This window comes from Prosopis cineraria, unplaced genomic scaffold, assembly GCF_029017545.1.
Source record: "Prosopis cineraria cultivar Desert tree isolate PC_DT_omini unplaced genomic scaffold, ASM2901754v1 PC8, whole genome shotgun sequence".
NCBI classification, from domain to species: Eukaryota; Viridiplantae; Streptophyta; class Magnoliopsida; order Fabales; family Fabaceae; genus Prosopis; species Prosopis cineraria.
In genome coordinates, this window is record NW_026555339.1 from 23310779 (window position 1) to 23330496 (window position 19718).

At 32.0% G+C, this 19718-nt stretch overlaps 1 protein-coding gene and 1 non-coding gene across 2 annotated transcripts; one reads left to right on the forward strand and one right to left on the reverse strand.

Moving 5' to 3' along the window:
• Positions 1-9554: 9554 nt before the first annotated feature.
• LOC129317479 (uncharacterized) lies at positions 9555-18507 on the forward strand. Its single transcript, XM_054961799.1, has 4 exons — positions 9555-9745; positions 12313-12383; positions 12528-16735; positions 17240-18507. Exons 1-4 carry the CDS (start codon positions 9555-9557, stop codon positions 17855-17857), a joined length of 5088 nt encoding a protein of 1695 aa, XP_054817774.1. The 3' UTR covers positions 17858-18507.
• LOC129319116 (small nucleolar RNA R71) lies at positions 12751-12855 on the reverse strand. The gene has a single exon (XR_008595427.1). It is a non-coding gene; the product is annotated as a small nucleolar RNA R71 (small nucleolar RNA).
• Positions 18508-19718: the final 1211 nt, after the last annotated feature.

The following is a 19718-nucleotide window of genomic DNA, read 5'->3' on the forward strand; positions in this document are numbered from 1 at the left end:
ATCGCACATCAATTTTTTTTCCTATAACTCTTGTCTTTGTCACCTCTTCCATTATTGTTAGGCCCTATTGAATGTTATTGTACTCCTGCTCTAGCTTTTTTTTGTGTACTTGGAACCTCAGTCAAATTTGTAGCTAGAATTGATGGAGGGGTATCAATAGACTTGCTATCAGAAGTCATTTATCTGTAAAGGAAGACAATTAAATCAAACATTAAATAACTTAAACAAAATTTGCATAATTAATTCAAACATTAATCAACTTAAATAAAAAGAACACAATTAATCAACTTAAATAAAAAGTTTCATCATTCAAGTTCTCATATAACTTAATTATACTCAATCAAGTTACCCAATAATAATTGATATAAAAATTTTATCCCAAAAAATTCGGCAACATAATAGCTTAAAAAAAAGAGTTTTTCAGGTTTTGAACCTCTCTTTATTCAAAAATTTTATCATTGACAAGTTCTCATATAATACTTATACCCAATCAAATTATTCATAGCAACAATTAATACAAAAATTTTGTCCTATAAATTCAATATAACTCAATCATATCTAATCAAGTTATCTAACAACAAAATTAATCACCATCACCACAACAAGGGAAGCAAATTTTCAACAAATTCATATAATGCCCAACAATAAATTAATTTTTATATAATATTAAATTTAATTTCATAACTAACAAAGAACTGAAAACCAAAGCCTATATACATTCAATCACAAATCGTAGTTCTAATGAACAAAAAATTCATATTCCAATTGCTAATTCCAATTAACTCCCTAATTACAATCAATTGACAACAATATCAGAAGGAAGAAGGATAGGCCAACTTACTTAAGAGAGGCAGAGCACGAGGATGAAAAAGAAGAGCAAGGGAAGGAGGAAAGAAGATAATTCACATTTTGTACTATTGAAAAGCAAGTAGAGGAATTTGAAGTCAGATTTATCCTAAATACTAAACCTAAAAACGAATTAAATAGATGAAGGAGAAATTAAACTTACATATAGAAGACGGAGAACGAACCCAAAACGCCCCAAAAAATGGAACCCACAAGCAAAACCTAAGAAGAATTGAGTCTAAATATGTGTTTTTGGGCAGTTTCAGTGATGAAAAATGATTTTTGAGCACTCTAGGTGTGTTTTCAAAAATGTTCGAGTTGCAAAAATATGAAAATGAAAGTTTCTGGAGCGTAAATTTAAAAGGCAATACTTGATGGTTATTTCATAATATCCATTAAGTATTCCTTACTTGACGCTTGTTATTAAATAACCGTCAAATAAAATGCAGACATATTTGACGGTTATTAATAAACAAGCATTAAGTAATTAATTTTTTTATTTTTTCCTTTTTAACCATATATTTGATGCTTTTTTACAAATAACCGTCAAGTGCTCCAAAATATACTTGACAGTTATTAGCAAACAAGCATCAAATATATTCATAAAAATATCAAATTTGGGATGCAGATATATTTGATGGTTACGCCAATATAACCGTCAAATATATACTAAATACTTGACAGTTGTTTTGAAACAATCGTCAAGTATTTAGCGCCTTTTTTATTTATCGTTTTACACTTATAATTGTTAAATATAAGGTGTCATATTTAGCTTATTCTGTTGTAGTGAATGTGTTTAGGAAGCATATTGAAATTGTTTATATGTTTCGATTTTGGCTAGTAGATTTAAAATCGTAGTTAGAACCTAAGGTAGTGGATATTAAATTTAACGTTAGGTTGTAGTGCTTCATTAACCTTACTAAGGGCATAAGTGAATGGGAAGGTTTCTCTTATCTTTGTTGGATTAAGGCTAAATTACCAATTTGAGAAGAAAATAATAAATAATTGATTTTAAGATTTTTGTTTTACTTGCTAAGAAACTAATGGCATCATTGGAATTAAGGTAAGAAGTTGAAGTGAATGAGCTCTAAAATTTGAGAAACTCTCAGGTGAGTGGGTAGCGTTCTAAGTAAATTCTTAGTAAAATGTTTATAAAAATCTCCCTATTTAGAATTTTATCATCAATCTTTTATAAGTTGTACAAATATTCTCATTTATCCTATTTTCCTAATAATTGTTTTATTAATGAGAATGTGTTGATTTTATTGATAGTTTATATAGTTGACAAGTATTGATGAAAAATAATAATTGAACAGTATTTGAAAGCAGAAAAAGAAAATTTTGAAATTGTTTTCTTGCTTCATACATGTTTAATTTTACTGAGGGGGACCGAGTTCAGAATGCTAGATGCCAACGGTAGTTCCATTAGCCCTTAGTGCACTATGGTACACCTAGCTAGCAGGGTGTTTATGGGAGATGCTAGCCCCGTGTGAAGGTCGACACACATGGATCGGAGGGACGGTTATTCATGAGTATTGTACTCACGCTTGTTTTCATAGGCTTTATGCCTGTGCTTGATTCGTGGCTCCTGTCGCACTTGTAAAGTGGCTTTTAGCTGTGCTAGATTGGTTATTTACCCTCATAGACTATGTGTCCATGCTTGTTATTAGTTCTAATAAAACCCTCCTAAATTTTAGTTAACATCTTTCATTTTTCTATTTATTCTCTGAAAGCATTTTATCGAACTACACTATTATTAAAGATTTTTATATTTTATGAGTAGTGGAACTTTTTTTTTTACATACATACATGACTTCACCAGTATTGTTTAATTTCACAATCATCCTACAAAAAAAATTGTTATTTATTTCTAGTTAAGGATAATTTATTATTTCATTAAGTCATTTAAAGTTTAATTTATTATTTCTGATCCTTATATATTTTTTATTATAATTTTGATTAGAACGCTACTCACCGATAAATTTTTAGTCTCAAATAGCATAGTTGACCCTGCACCTTCAGCTGACCATTGAGGGCCCTTCTTGCCTTTTAGGGAAAAAGGAAGCACATGATGATTGTTCTTTTTGGTGAAATTTCATTGTGCATTTTATAAATTATAAGTTAGTGCTCCATGTACACTATGATTAGGCATTAATCTCTTTTTGTTATTATGTAAATTGCTAAAATGGAGTTAGTCTCCTTATTGGTTGGGTTGGCAGGTTTTGTTGTTGTTGTGAAAATTTCAGGAGATTCAAATTATAGGAAAGACTCTGTCAAAATTTCTACAAAACATTTAGACTTTGCTAACTTTATTAGTAATGTGTATAACTTACATATACTAAGATTTTAGCTAAATCCTTATTAATCAAGGCTCATGGAATATGAGTTCACCTCATATTCCATGCCAATCATACCCTTAAGTATTGGGGTGTGACACACTCCTAGGTGATGTTAAGGAATACCCAATTTCCCTACAACATGTTTTTTCCCTTTGGCAACATTTTTATTTGCAACCATTCCTTAATGGCAACATTTAGAACTATTCCCTATTCTAATAGGCAACAAAAATATAAATGTTGCGTATAGCTCTTATTTCTGACGACATTTAAGAACTATTTCCTTTTATTGTTCTATATACAAAAATTTATTTTTGTTTTATTTGTATATATTTTTCTATACACTTATTTATTCTCTTAATTTTTCTATTTATTATTTGGATAAATTAAAAAGTTAATTTAACAATTATATATATATATATATAATATTTTAAATTTTATCATCAACAAGTCAAGTTAGAAGAGTGGTTAGAGTTACTCCTTCCTCTCAATAAATTCAAGGTTCGAATCTTAGGTGGGAAAAAATATTAACTTTTGGCATTTTAATTATTGCACAACAATTCTTAAATGTTGCCTATTTTATGTGATAAGTAACATTCCAAAACTATTGTAATAGGTCTCCTAAAAACTATTGCTTATTCTCATAGTTTTAGGGAATGATTTTCCAAATGGTATGGCCAAAGATAAGAAAGTTGTTGCCTAAAGTAAGAGGCAATACTCAAGTTGGGAACACTTGAAAACTATTGCCTATAGTTTTAGCAACACTTTTGAACTATTCCAAGATAATAAAATGTTGTAGTTTCTTAAACCAAACAACAAAGTTACCCAAGGTGTTAGTACCATCCATGTGAACTCAATATACTCCTCGCTCTAAAGGTAAATTCCCATCTTCCATCATAATCATGCAAACAACGACAAATTTAACATACATAGCATGTCATTTCTCAATTAATCATGCTCAATATGCATAACAATTCTCATATCAACAAATCCATAGTCAACATCATAAATTATCATTCATTTGCATCTTATTAAAAATCAACACTTCATCATCATCATAACCCTTATTACAAAACCTCATTTATTCTCGTTGTATTCAAAATCATCATTTCTATAGCTTTTCTCATTTCCATACAATAAATAAATACTATATCATCAATTATTTTCTCTTTTCATTTTCAATCATTTTCTAGAAGCCACACTTTCATTTTTAGATTTATAAAACAAAAAGCATATAAGTTTATTTATAAAAAATATATTCACATGTTCACGATAGCCCATAATTAACTAAACAAGAATTGATATACAAATTAGATTCCCTCAATTACTAATAGAACACAATTATTATACACTTTTATTTGTCAATTAGAATCCTTTTATTAATGTTTTATCACCTCAAAGTGCACTTATTACATTAGATTTGAAAAATTGCCTAAATGTCTAGGTTTTGTGCACTAGGGGTATTTGGACTAAAAATAAACTTTTGAAAAAATGTATAAAAAAATTGATGAAATGAATTTTATATCCAGAATATGAGTGGTCAAATTATATTTTTAAAATTTATTTTAGTTTAAGAGTAATTAAATAAAAGGTCAACACTTTCTTAAGTGTCCTAATTTAACATAGTTTTTTTTTGCCTTTGTGAGAAAATTTTTATATAATTTTATGCACCCTAAAGCTTGGTTATTTTAATAAATTCTCCCTTTTAATTATGAATTTAATTATATTTTATAATGCCACATGTTATTTAATTGAATTATGTGATTTATGTGATATAGGTGGCATGTGACTTGTGTATCAATTGAGCAAATGGAGTCAAAAGTCCATGGGGTCAAAGGCTGATGGTTTGGACGTGTAAGGGCTCCTATTTTGTGGTTTAGATCAGCTAAAATTGTGGATGATACATGGGATTAATTGTACACACATTGGAATCATCTACAAGCCAATAAGAAGGTGTCACCTAGCAAGTGTGACAAGGCCCCAAAATTTCATTTTATTTTATTTTCTTTTATTTTAATTAGGGGTCAACTAAAGCCAACTCATTTTTCTCATCCCCCACCTCATTTTTTTAAATCTACCACACATATTTCATTATCTCTCCATTCTCTCTCTAGTTCATCTTGTTCTTCATTTTCTCCACCTTCTCTCTAATTTCTTTAATTTTTCAGCATCCTAACTTCTATTTCTAACCACAAAACCTCTACAAAACTTACACCATTCTTCATATCTTTTCTTGCCTATTCCATCCCTTCCATTCTCACAAGGATCCAAGTTCAATTTCTTCATCCAAGCTTCCATAGATTTTGGTCAAGAGGTGCTTATCCTAGGGTTCTTGAAGGTGAAGATGGTTAACTAAGTTTCTTGGTGGATTCCTAGAGAGATAAAGATGGAGGATGAATCTAAAGCTTCAATTGGCTAAGTTTCTTTTATTTTCTATTCTCTTCTCTTTTTACTAGATGATTTGATGTCTTAATCTAGAGTTTGATCATCTTGGCTTGTAAATTCTAATTTGAATTTGATCTTGATTTAAAGAAAAGAGGATTGTGTTCGTTAATTTCTTCCTTTTGCTGCCTTGGTGATTTTAGCCACTTCATGTTTAGAACATAGTCTTGTGTTTTTTCATTTAGTGAATTACATGTGTTGATACTGCATAATCTTGTGACGTTAATGCTTGTGTTGTTGAGTAGCTTGACATAATCTTGTAGTTGCTTACTTTATTGCTTTGGCCATAGAATTTGAGAGGAGAATTTGAGTTATTCACTTGGCTAATTTTTGAACCAATTGGTTAATTGAACTAGGGACTTTAATTTAAGATTTAGGGAAATTAGCTAATTAGGTTAATTAGTTTAGGATAGTCTTCTTAGGTCTTTGGTCAAGAGGAAAGGAAAGCTTAATTTAGCCTAATCACATGAAGATAATGATTTCAAAATCAACCAATCTCTAGGGTTCAGCTCTTTTGAAAAAGGGAAAGTTCATTTCACTCAATTTAGCTAGCATTTTAATAACTTGCCAATTAGTTAACTAGTTTAGTAATTAGGTGATCAACTTCCAACTTTAGGTGACTTATTGCATTAGGTAACCTTAGATTAATTTAATTTAATTTTGATGATAAGCATCTAATTCCTATTAATTATCTCAAACCTTCGAGAGATCAAAGGTAATCCTTTAAAAAAACTTGCTTCCTAAGATATAGCTTGAGCTCAAATGGTACGTTACATAGTTAGTCTATAATTTACAACATTAACCTTCAGTATTAGCACCGTTAACACATTCCCAACTCTCTAATTTCACCACTTTATTACGTACCCAAAATCCCAATCTCTTAGGACTTCTCATAAACAATTTGATGTATTTGAGTCTTATAAACAAAAATGCAATCCTCAAGGTGTCTACTCTCTTATGAAATACCCACTATTTGTGATCAATGTGATAAAGTGCACAAGCCAATCATTGTCCTTTCTCCATGCCCATTGAGATTGTCAACTACTTGGGGAATTTTCAGCATCTTCAAAATGACCTGATCACGTGCAAACATACATGTCAAGATGGAAAAATCATCATGATTACTAATAGAGCCAAGTCAACAGTTAAACCAATCATCCTTTATGCTCAATCCCAATAACCCTATGAGTTTTCAAACTCCAAGAATACAAAATCCTAGAAATGATGGGGTGTCATGTCCTAAAATTTTAACATGACTGATATGAGATATATGTATAAATTCACATCCCTGAAGCTTCAATTAAGAAAACTTTTGAATTAATGTATCAATTTTTACTTTTCACATAAATCAAAATATTAAATTATTTATGAAATTTCTACAGCACCTCCCCTAAAGGTAGGATCCACCGAAATCTCTTCAACAAAAATTTTACAACATATATCCAACAATATAGAGCTTTGCTCTTCAGTAGCAAATAATTAACAAAACAAAAAGAGGCAGGACCCTAACTATAATTAATGTGGAGCATTCTAAATCGGACTTCCAAAAGGCACTACATAGGTTTTTAAATTTTACATGAATAAGATGATATTCTCAAAAGTAATCTTCTAGTCAATTCAACAATGAGCTTATCAGAGATCAGCAAGGAGTATGAAATCAGCTTTGGTATCTAAGACTAAATAAAATATTTTCTAGTGAATAACGTCCCAACAACAAATAATAAAACATAAATAAAATGAAAAGTTTGAAATAGTTATGTAAGTTAAACAAACAAAAATTTTCGTAAAAATTCAATAAACTTCATAATAAAATATCTCTATAAAAATTCAAAGAAAATCTCAAATCATTGAACTATCATAGCAAATGATAATATTACTTAGTTTTAAGAAAGAACATAAATGAAATAAATATTTATAAACAAATTACTGAATAAAAATCAATGGAATATCAAATCATCAAATAATTGGATTCATAATTATAGGGACTTATCGAAACAATTAACAAATGTGGACACACAGTCCACGAGGGTAAATAACCAAACGCAGCTTATGCCATAAAAACAAACGTGGACACACAATCCACGAAGGTAAGTAACTAAATGCGGACAAATCCACGAAATAAACATGGACACAGAGTCCACGAGGATAATGCTAACCAAACGCAGCTCAAAGCCATGAAAACAAATGTGAGTATAAGGCCCACGAATAACAAACATGAGAACAAAACTCATAAAAATTAAACTAGCTAGTCATTGATTATGGCGTATCAAGGACTAATGGAACTGCCGTGAGCAACCAATGTTCTGTATAAAATCCCCTTTAAAAACTATTTTCAAACATGTGAGAAAATCATCACTTTCAAGATACAGTTCCATTCTCAAAATCAAACTCACATGAATAGTTTTAAGCATTAAAATTTGCCAGGATAAAATTTCATATCCAATGCTCGTGCTTGCATTTATTAAATAATCAAAAATTGTCAATGCTAGTGAAAAGGAATTTTATCAATCTTGAAAGGATATCTCATAAGGGGTAAAACATTCATATGCTATGATGAATCATTTTTCACCACCATCTTAAAACTTAAAAATGAAGAAATTTAATTAACAAAGTATTCACTAATCAACATAATTATTATTAAAATAATCAATGTAACAAAATAAATTTTAGTAAGAAAAATTAATTGATAAATTAGTTGGGACGCTATCCACTTACCTGGTGTGCTTCCACATAATATTACTTATTTCAAATGGGCCTCTTTCATGAAACTTTCACTCTAAGATTCCCTAATACCCAAAGCAACACTATTAACATTTTCACTCCACAACTTTGTAAAAACGTACAAATACTATATAATACATATATTTTGTTTTATTATGAAATTCTACAATCACCATCATTTAGAAAGTCGAAAGGGATTCCTTAACCTTAATCTTTTTGCATATTTGCAAAAGTTATCAAGAAAGGAGAATCTTAGTTCACTTCTTTCACATAGTACAATCACAACAGAGACAAATTTTATTATTATTATTATTATTATTTTATTTTTATTTTTTTAAGCTTTCTTAGAAACAACATAACATAAGCTTCAATGCAAGAACATAGATCATATTATCAAGCAAACCAAACATGAAAGATTTCATCCTCTCCCTATACGCATACTTCTAGACTTCATTATTTATTCCATTGGACCTGCCACACTATCTCTACATATATGTCTCCAAACAACATTTATGTTTGTATATCAATATAAGACTCGAACAATCATAATCCTATCTATTTTCTCTTTGAAACATTTTATCAAACACCTTGGTGGCATCCATATCTAACTAAAATACTAAGATTCTTTCCTTTCAATTTTTCCTTTCCAAAATTTTTATTATCAATATTTAATCTATCTAAACTTTCCAATCTCATTCTTTCTACGCAACCCATTTAAACAAAAGAAAATTAAATTTAATCCCTTCCACTTACAGTAATCCAACACAATTATAGGTGAATTTTATCTATCAACAATATAATCCTAAATATAAGTTTCAGCTTAACTAAATCCTAGTGACTACCTTAGTCACGCACAACAATAAACCCAAAAATAAACATTCCCATCTTCAGTCATTAATCACTTATGCACAAGTAAATAGATCAAACAAGGGAGAGCAAGAGGTGAATTTATTCACCAGCAAAGGAACAAAAAAGAAGAGAGAAAATTTAACACTTCCCAGACACATACAACTCGATGGCAACACTTGAACCGAAAAGAAACAAAAGAAGATTGACAGGGAAAATGAAAGTACCAGTGGATCGAACATTCTACAATCATGAACCGAATCCCTCCACACAAAATAGATGAACCAGCTACACAACTCTAATAGAGGAGGGAATCAAAGAATAGCCAGCGACGTGGATATATGGTAGACGAGCAACTGAGTCATGACCTATGACAGCGAGAGATTAGCGATGCAAAGTAGAGGAAAACAAAGAAAGAACGATGTGAATAGAAGAGGAAGATTAGAGAATCTAGCGATCCAACCCACTATTGCCGATGAAAATGAACAGAGAGGAGAATGGCAGATAACTGACGGCGAGGGGAGGAAGAAAGTGCGACGAGGAGGAGGAGAAGAGTAATGAAGAAAAATCATGATCCTTCCCCCATCTGAGCTCTGTCTAGTCTGCTGAATGAATGAGAAAAGGAGAAGAAAATAAAATATAAAGTCTATGGCAAAAATTACTAAAAATACCCCATCAAATTCTATTATTATTATTATTATTATTATTATTATTATTATTATTATTATGTTTTTATAGCAATAGGCAAGGGCACATTCATAATTCCCCCATATAACATAAAACTAACATATTTGACTTAAATAAAATTTAAACTCTAAACTTTCGTATAAGTAACCAATATAAATTCAACCGAGTCACTACATGCTCATTTGTCATAAAATTAAAATAATTAAATTAAATATTAATTGAGAGAGAATTTATTTAAGTTAAAATTTAAGATCATTACATTTTTACTAGACTAACATTGCTTCATGATAAAATATTTTCAAAATTAATACAAATACAATTAAAACTTATTATTATATATTTTAAATTTTACTTAAAATTCTTGGGTTATTACATGGGGAGTCCAACATGGAGAGATGTTGGCTCAAATATTAGCCAACCAAGAAGCAACAAAAGCTAGCAAATAAAAAATTGATGCTACATTTTCCCTTCATGGATCAGCAATGAGGAGTTTTGAAGTTCAAATGTAGCAATTGGCTTTAGCTTTTAATTTATTGGCCAAAGGAAGCTTTCCTAGTGACACTTTTCCTAAACCAAGGCTAGACTACAAAGTGAAGATAGAAGAGTGCAAGGCCATTAGTTTGAGAAATTATAGAACACTACTGAAACCTTCATTTAAACCTCAAGTTGATGTACAAAAGGAAAAACATGATACCATTGATATTGAAGAGAGGCAAGATAAGCCTATGCAATTGCAAAAGCTTAAAGTTGACAATCATGATGATCTAGTAAAGAGACCAAGAAAAGACGACGTGAAGCATCATGTGAGATGGAAAGAGATGTATTCATTGATAAGGAGGATTTAGTAGCTCCCTGATAAATGATAATTTTATATATTTTTATTCTTTTAATTTAGACTTTTAATTATTTATTTAAGGCTAATTGAGTTTAATTAGATATTATTTGATTTTATTAGCTAATATTCAGTTTTGGAATTTTAACTAACTAAATCTTTGATTTTAAAATATAAATAATATCTTTAATATTTTTGCACAGGTGCTATTTAATTTTATTTTATTTGTGCAGATTTTCTAGATTCAATTTGAAAGATATTGATGAAGAATATTTTGGATAAGAAGAATATGGGCATGCTTGGAGATCAAATCAAGAATCAAATCTTTAAAATTTTATTTGAATTTATTTTGGATTATTTAGTGTAATTTTTAATTAGGGTCCACTTTTCATATATATATATATATATGAATAGATGGGGGACGGAGAGGAAGCACGATCTGGGAAAAAAAAAAGGAAAGAAGGGAAACAGAGCAGCGATCGCCATTCGTCTTTCCTTCTTCCAATTTCTTGGGTGATGGCTTCTCAATTTTTCATTTCATGTTGTTTGATTTTTAATTCTATGGAGAGCTAATTTTTTTTTGGTGTGATCAATCACAAACCATGATCCTAAATTTTAATCAGAGTCTTTAATATTCAGGAAAGATTTTATTTTAGCTTTATTCCAATTTTCTCTTCTTCTCTCTACCTCTAAATTTTATGCTTTAATTACTATTACTGATTAGAGTAGCTTTATTGCATAATTTTTGAGTTATAAATTTTATCTGAGGTTTTAATTGCTATAATCGATTGATATAGCATTGTAAGAGTAATTTGGCTTGGCTTGGGTGATTATCCATGCTTTGTTTTTGGTGTGGCTATAAAACAATTGTTAGGTTGTGGGTTAAAGGAGATTTCAATTAATCTATAACTTAACTTCTTGTTTAATTCTTGAATGATAATTTGAGAAATATTATAATGAAACCAGAATAATAAAGTTGAATAAAATTAATTTATTTTGTAGACGAGGAAGGTTAAATTTAGGTGATTGGGTTGTGATTGATTGCGCTGCTTGTTGTCGGTAATTTTCTTAATTGAATTTCCTCTATTTATTTATTTATAATTTAGTTTTTAATTTCATCATAAAAAAACCCCCCCATTATTTACCTTTTCATAATCATAATTTAAATAGTTACTCTATTGACTCTTAGGGAGACGACCTAGGTTGCACTTTACTGCAAAATCTAGTTTTTATTAATTTTGGTGCTGTTCGACAGTAGTGTCAAAATTTTGGCGCCGTTGCCGGGGAGTCAAAGGTGTTAACTTTTTGAGTTTGGTTATTAGTTTTTTTTTTCTTTTTCTCATTATTTTTATTTTTTTTATTTTTTTTTCTCTAGTATTTTTTATTTTTTTCAAGATTTATTATTATTTTTTGTCTTTACTTGTTTTAGGTGTTTTTCATTGTTTTTCCAGTTTATTAGTGCATGACAAGATCTTTACAAGATAAATTAATTGATTTGAACTCTGAGATTGAGAGAACTTGTCGTACTAACCGTAAAAATCAAAAGCACCGTAAAATTAGGGATAGTGTGATCTCTGAAATTTTGTCTGAATTGATTGATAGCATTATTAGTGATTCTAAATCTGACTTAGACTCTACAGTTAAGTTGGAAAATATGGCTGAAAATAATAATGGTAATAGAACAATTAAAGAATTGGCTGCTCCTAATGCACACTATCAAAATTTATGCATTCAATATCCTAATTTAGATGCAAATGCTAGTTTTGAATTGAAATCTGGTTTAGTACATTTGCTACCTAAATTTCATGGTCTTACAGGAGAGGACCCGAATAGGCACTTGAAGGAATTTCATATTGTGTGCTCCACCATGAAGCCTCAAGGAGTTTCAGAAGAGCAAATCAAATTGAGGGCTTTTCCTTTTTCATTGGATGGAGTGGCAAAAGATTGGTTGTATTACTTGCAACCAGGTGCCATTACATCTTGGGATCAAATGACACAGTTATTCTTAGAAAAATTCTTCCCTGCCTCTCGCACAGCTGCAATTAAAAAGGATATTTGTGGGATTCGTCAGATGACTGGGGAGACATTTCATGAATATTGGGAGAGATTTAAGAAATTATGTGCCAGCTGCCCTCACCATCAAATACCTGATCAGCAGCTGGTTCAACATTTTTATGAAGGTCTCTTACCAACAGATAGGTGGTTTGTTGATGCCGCAGCTGGTGGTGCTTTGGTAGAACTTACTCCAACTGATGCCATGAATCTCATTTCTAAGATGGCACAAAATTCTCAACAATTTGGGACACGAGCTAACCAAGCAGTTAAGGGGGTGAATGAGATTCCAACACCACAATATGATCCTAAATTTGAGAACAAGATGGAGGAGCTCTCTAGCATGGTTCGGCACATTGCCTTAACACAACAAAAATTAATGAATTCACCAGCAGTGCCAACTTTTCCACAGGCGTATCCCTCACAGACGTGTGCACAACCTCAATTTTATAATCCTCAGCAAGCTACCACATCTTCTGCCTTAGTTGGGCCTCTATGTGGCATCTGTTTTTTAGCCACACACACTACTGATCAATGCCCACAGTTGGATGATAGAGTTGAGAATTGTGCTGGGATTTTTCCAACTAGATCTATGCAACAGGGCCAAAAATATGATCCTTTCTCTAACACTTATAATCCAGGGTGGAGAGATCACCCTAATTTCAGATATGGAGGAAGCCAACAACAACAATATAATGCTACAGGTCAAAATTCACAGCCTATGCAACCAATGAGGCAATCTACTCCTATTTCAGGGTCTAAAAATGATGGACCAAGTCTAGAAGAGTTAATGAAGCAAATGGCAACTAATAACATTCAATTTCAACAACGCACTGAGACAGTAATCCAAAAATTGGAGAATCAAATTGGGCAGTTGTCCACCTCCGTTAATGAATTGAAGAGTCAAGGTTCTGGAAAGTTGCCTTCTCAAACAGTTGTAAATCCTAATTGTAGTAATGTTAGTGCTATCACTCTTAGAAGTGGAAAGGAGCTTCCAGAGCCCTCCACAACATCTATCAAGAATAAGTCGGCTGCAGCAACACAAGTCACACTTGAGGAGGCTAATGAAGAAAAGGAACCAAGGAAGATCCTTCCATTTCCAAATAGGGAGACTCAAAGCAAGAAGTTAAAGGAAGCTGAATTGGAGAAAGAAGTGCTTGATGTTTTCAAGAAGGTTGAAGTCAATATTCCCCTTTTGGAGGCAGTAAAGCAAATTCCTAAATATGCAAAGTTCTTGAAAGACCTATGCACGAACAAGAGAAGATTCAAAGCTAACGAGAAGGTCAATCTAGGAAGAAGTGTATCAGCTTTATTTCATGAAGGAATGCAGTGCCAACCCCCTATGCCCTTAAAATGCAAAGATCCAGGGAGTTTCACTATACCCTGTACTATAGGAAATTTAGAATTTTCTAACGCTTTGATTGATCTTGGTGCAGCGATAAATGTTATGCCCAAGTCTCTATTTTCTTCTTTGCAGGGTTGTGAGATGAAGCCAGCCGGGATTATTGTCCAATTAGCAGACAGGAGACTTGCCTATCCTAGTGGTATGCTTGAAGACATTCTAGTTAAGGTAAAAGATTTAGTCTTTCCTGCTGATTTTTATATTTTGGATATGGGTAAAAATGATAGTCATGGGCCACCACCACTGATTTTGGGTAGGCCATTTCTTAAGACAGCTAATACTATCATTAATGTTAAAGATAGTACTCTTTCCATGGAATTTGCAGGACGTGTTGTTCAATTTAATCTTTTAGAGGCTATGAAACATCCTATAGAGGATCATTCTGTTATTAATGTGAGCATGCTTGATATGTTAATTGATGATACATATGATGAGCTTTACAATGAGATGGTTTCTAGTTCTCTTGAGATTGTTGATTTAGATAGCAATACACATTGTTCTGACTCTATTATTTATGAAGATTCTTCTGACTGTTCTGGTTCTGATGATATTGTTGAGTTATTCAAATCCATGCATGATATTGGCATTGAAACTTCTAGTGACTCTGATATGATTGCTTCTGACTCTGAAAGAACTATAGACTTTGCTATCAACTCTATGTCATGTAATTCTATTAATAATGATAATTCTAGTATTCTAGAACAAGATACTGCTGCTTCTTTTGATGGAATGCAGGTTTGTGGAGTTGATGAGCTAACTATCGATAAGCTAGTTCCCTCTATTCAGCAGCCACCTATACTTGAATTGAAAGATCTACCAGAACATTTGAAATATGCATTCTTAGATGAAGGTAAGAAATTACCGATTATTATAGCAAAGGATTCTGATCCTTGCCAAGAGGTAAAATTGTTAGAGGTACTGAGAAAGCACAAGAAAGCTATAGGATGGACACTAGCTGACATTCCAGGCATCAGTCCAGATATATGCATGCATAGGATCTTAATGGAAGACGGTGCAAAGCCATGTAGGCAACCTCAAAGGAGGCTTAACCCACTTATCATTGATGTGGTCAAAAAGGAGGTAACAAAACTTCTTTCTGCAGGTATCATTTACCCTATTTCTGATAGCCAGTGGGTGAGTCCAGTACAGGTAGTGCCAAAGAAGAGCGGGATCACAGTTGTAAAGAATGAAAAGAACGAGTTGATTCCTATGAGAGTGCAAAATAGCTGGAGGATGTGCATCGACTACAGGAAGCTAAATAATGCAACCAGGAAGGATCACTTCCCTTTACCTTTTATTGATCAAATGCTAGAGAAATTAGCAGGCAAATCTCACTACTGTTTTCTAGATGGTTTTTCAGGTTATTTTCAGATTTGCATAGCTCCAGAGGACCAAGAGAAGACAACATTCACATGTCCATTTGGCACATTTGCTTATAGGAGGATGCCATTTGGATTATGCAATGCCCCAGCCACATTCCAGAGATGCATGATGAGTATTTTTGCAGATTTGCTAGACTATTGCATAGAGGTTTTTATGGATGATTTTACTGTATATGGAGATTCATTTGATGAGTGTCTAGTAAATTTAGATAAAGTACTTGAGCGATGTATTGAGAAAAATCTTGTATTAAACTTTGAAAAGTGTCATTTCATGGTTAGACAAGGTATTGTATTGGGTCATGTTGTTTCTGAGAGGGGGATAGAAGTTGATAAGGCTAAGGTAGATGTGATTACTTCTTTACCTTATCCTACTAGTGTTAGAGAGGTCCGTTCTTTCCTTGGACATGCAGGATTTTACAGGAGGTTTATACAGGATTTTAGCAAGATAGCCTTACCACTCTCAAGATTGCTGCAGAAAGATGTGGATTTCAAATTTGATAAAGCTTGTGAGCAAGCATTTGATGAGTTAAAGAAGAGATTGACCACTCCACCAATCATTCAACCGCCAAATTGGGATTTACCTTTTGAATTATTATGTGATGCTTCTAATTATGCTCTTGGCGCAGTACTTTCACAAAAAGTTGATAAGAAATCACATGTCATAGCTTATGCTTCCAGAACTTTAGATGCAGCCCAAGCCAATTATACTACCACTGAAAAGGAGCTTTTAGCTATTGTTTTTGCATTAGATAAGTTTAGATCATATCTTTTGAATGCAAAAGTTGTTGTGTTTTCTGATCATGCAGCATTAAAGTATCTCTTAAGGAAGCCAAATGCAAAGCCACGATTAGTCAGATGGATGCTCTTGCTACAGGAGTTTAACTTAGAGATAAAGGATAAGAGTGGAGCTGAGAATTTTGTCGCAGACCATTTGAGTCGCATTGAATCTCCTATGGTTCCTTCTATTCCTATTGATGATAATTTTCCTGATGAATGCTTATATGCTATGCATGATGTTACTCCTTGGTATGCTGACTTAGTTAATTACTTAGCTGCCTCTGCATTGCCTGTGCATTTAAAGAAACATCAATTAGATAAGTTCAAGAGGGAAGCTAGATATTACATATGGGATGATCCATACCTTTGGCGCATATGTAGTGACCAGATTATTAGGAGATGTATTCCTGACATTGAGTTTGAATCCATATTGCATTTTTGTCACACACTTGCTTGTGGAGGACACTTTGGTCCACAACGCACTGCTAGAAAGGTTCTTGATTCTGGATTGTACTGGCCTACTCTATTTCGTGATGCATATACATTTTGTAAACATTGTGCTAGATGTCAGCATACAGGAAATATCTCCCGTAGAAATGAGATGCCTCAACAACCTTTACTTTTCTGTGAAATATTTGATGTATGGGGTATTGATTTCATGGGACCTTTTCCTGTTTCATTTGGATTTGCTTACATTTTACTAGCTGTGGATTATGTTTCTAAGTGGGTGGAAGCTAAAGCCACCAGAACTGATGACTCTATTGCTGTTGTAGATTTTGTTAGATCACATATCTTTTGCAGGTTTGGTATTCCAAAGGCCATTATCAGTGACCAAGGCACCCATTTTCGTAATCGGAGCATGCAGAGTTTATTGGGTAAGTATGGGGTCGTGCATAAGATGGCTACCCCTTATCACCCCCAAACTAATGGGCAAGCTGAAGTCTCGAATCGAGAGATAAAGCAGATTCTTGAAAAAACAGTGCAACCTAATAGGAAAGACTGGAGTAAGAGACTTGATGATGCATTGTGGGCATACAGAACTGCCTACAAGACTCCAATCGGAATGTCTCCTTATCGGCTTGTTTTTGGGAAAGCTTGTCACTTACCTGTGGAGATTGAGCATAAAGCTTATTGGGCAGTAAAGCAGTGCAATATGGATTTAACTAAAGCAGGAGCCCAAAGAAAATATCAATTGCAAGAGCTTGAAGAATTTCGCTTGGAAGCATATGAAAATTCAAGAATCTACAAGGAAAAGACCAAGTTAATACATGATAAGCTGATAGTTAGAAAAGAGTTCAAGGTGGGACAAAAAGTGTTACTCTATAATGCCAGATTGAAACTTATGCCAGGAAAACTTCGTTCTAGATGGGAAGGTCCTTTTATAGTTACTAAAGTGTTTTCTTATGGTGGAGTAGAGATTATGGCAGAATCTACTGGAGCAAAGTTTAAAGTTAACGGGCATCGGTTAAAGCATTTTTATGATGGATTTGAGACACACATTGTGGAGGAGTCTTCCCTCCAAGATAATACTTAATCGATCAGGTTGTATCATTTCTCTTCACTTTTAATTTACATTTTCCTATACATCTTTCGAACTATGTTCTACATTGAGGACATTGTAGATTTTAAGTGTGGGGGGAGGTTTTTTGCTGTTTCTAATTTTTTTTCTTGTTTTCATTTTTTTTTATTTTTGTGTTCTTGTTTTCAAAATAAAAAAATAAAAAAAAATAATTTGTGCGAAGTTGCAAATTTAAGACAATTTTAGTTTGAATGCATTTGAGCATGATAAGTAATTGATCTTATGTTTAGAATTTAAGTTAAGTGGCATGAGTTTGGTTTCAATGAATTAATGTGATAGCCTTTAGCTTGTAAAGATTTGAGCCTAATATTATTCTCTTTTTGTGTGTATTCTGCTATCACTACTCCCACTCTAGAACTTGTCTTGATTCTTAGTTGAGACTATAATTGCATATGCTTTGCATGAAGATGATTTAGGCATTCTTTTAGCCTACTTAGCCAAATAGCCATCCCATGTAATTTATCCCTTGTTAGCCCCTTTGAGCCTAAACCTTTTCTTTAAAATTTTAGCCAATTGAAAACATAACCTATAAAAATATTTTCCTTTCATTCTTCTCACCCCACTTTAGGTGATGAAAAGTGTATTATAATATTTGTTGGAATGAAAGAATATGCTTGAAGAGAGATTTGGGTTATTTTGAAAAAAAAACGAGAGAAAAAAAAAGCAAAGAAAGAAAGGAAGAAAAGAAAAGAAAAGAAAAGAAAGAGCATAAAAGTCATAACACAACAAAAAAAAAAAAGGTGCATGAAGCAAAGGAAAGGAAAACAAAATAAAGAGAGAAAAATAAACCCAAATCAATTTATTTTGTTTCTTTCATTCTATATATTTCGTTTCAAATATACTTTTCATTATCCTAAAGTTTATTAACCTTCATTTTCCTATATCATACCTTTACCTAAGCCCCATTACAACCTAAACTAAAGTCCTATTGATTCTTACATTGCATATGACATAAATAGTGGAGACCTAGATGATAAACAAGCCTATGGTAGTGAGGTTTTAATAGGGGAACTTGAGTGAAACACTTACCTATATACATTTGAGAGTTGAGAGTTAAACACTTGACCTTTGTGAGGGGCTATTGCTTAATTTATTCTTACCAAATGAAATTGCCATGATACTTGTTATTCTCAATATAAGAGATATTGATTAAAGTGTTAAAATGTTGAAGAGCTATAATTATTTCTTATTCTTTGTTGCTTCCACAGTTCTTTTCTTGAAATTTGAGATTTAAGTTTTGCCCAGGAGTGCAAAAGTCTAAGTGTGGGGGAATTGATAAATGATAATTTTATATATTTTTATTCTTTTAATTTAGACTTTTAATTATTTATTTAAGGCTAATTGAGTTTAATTAGATATTATTTGATTTTATTAGCTAATATTCAGTTTTGGAATTTTAACTAACTAAATCTTTGATTTTAAAATATAAATAATATCTTTAATATTTTTGCACAGGTGCTATTTAATTTTATTTTATTTGTGCAGATTTTCTAGATTCAATTTGAAAGATATTGATGAAGAATATTTTGGATAAGAAGAATATGGGCATGCTTGGAGATCAAATCAAGAATCAAATCTTTAAAATTTTATTTGAATTTATTTTGGATTATTTAGTGTAATTTTTAATTAGGGTCCACTTTTCATATATATATATATATATATGAATAGATGGGGGACGGAGAGGAAGCACGATCTGGGAAAAAAAAAGGAAAGAAGGGAAACAGAGCAGCGATCGCCATTCGTCTTTCCTTCTTCCAATTTCTTGGGTGATGGCTTCTCAATTTTTCATTTCATGTTGTTTGATTTTTAATTCTAT

Coding starts and splice junctions, on each gene's coding strand:
- LOC129317479 (XM_054961799.1), top strand. CDS start 9,555: ATGACCTATGACAGCGAGAGATTAGCGATGCAAAGTAGAGGAAAACAA. Junction 9,746..12,312: donor CGACGAGGAGGAGGAGAAGA/GTAATGAAGAAA, acceptor ATTGATTGATAG/CATTATTAGTGATTCTAAAT. Junction 12,384..12,527: donor TATGGCTGAAAATAATAATG/GTAATAGAACAA, acceptor ATGGTCTTACAG/GAGAGGACCCGAATAGGCAC.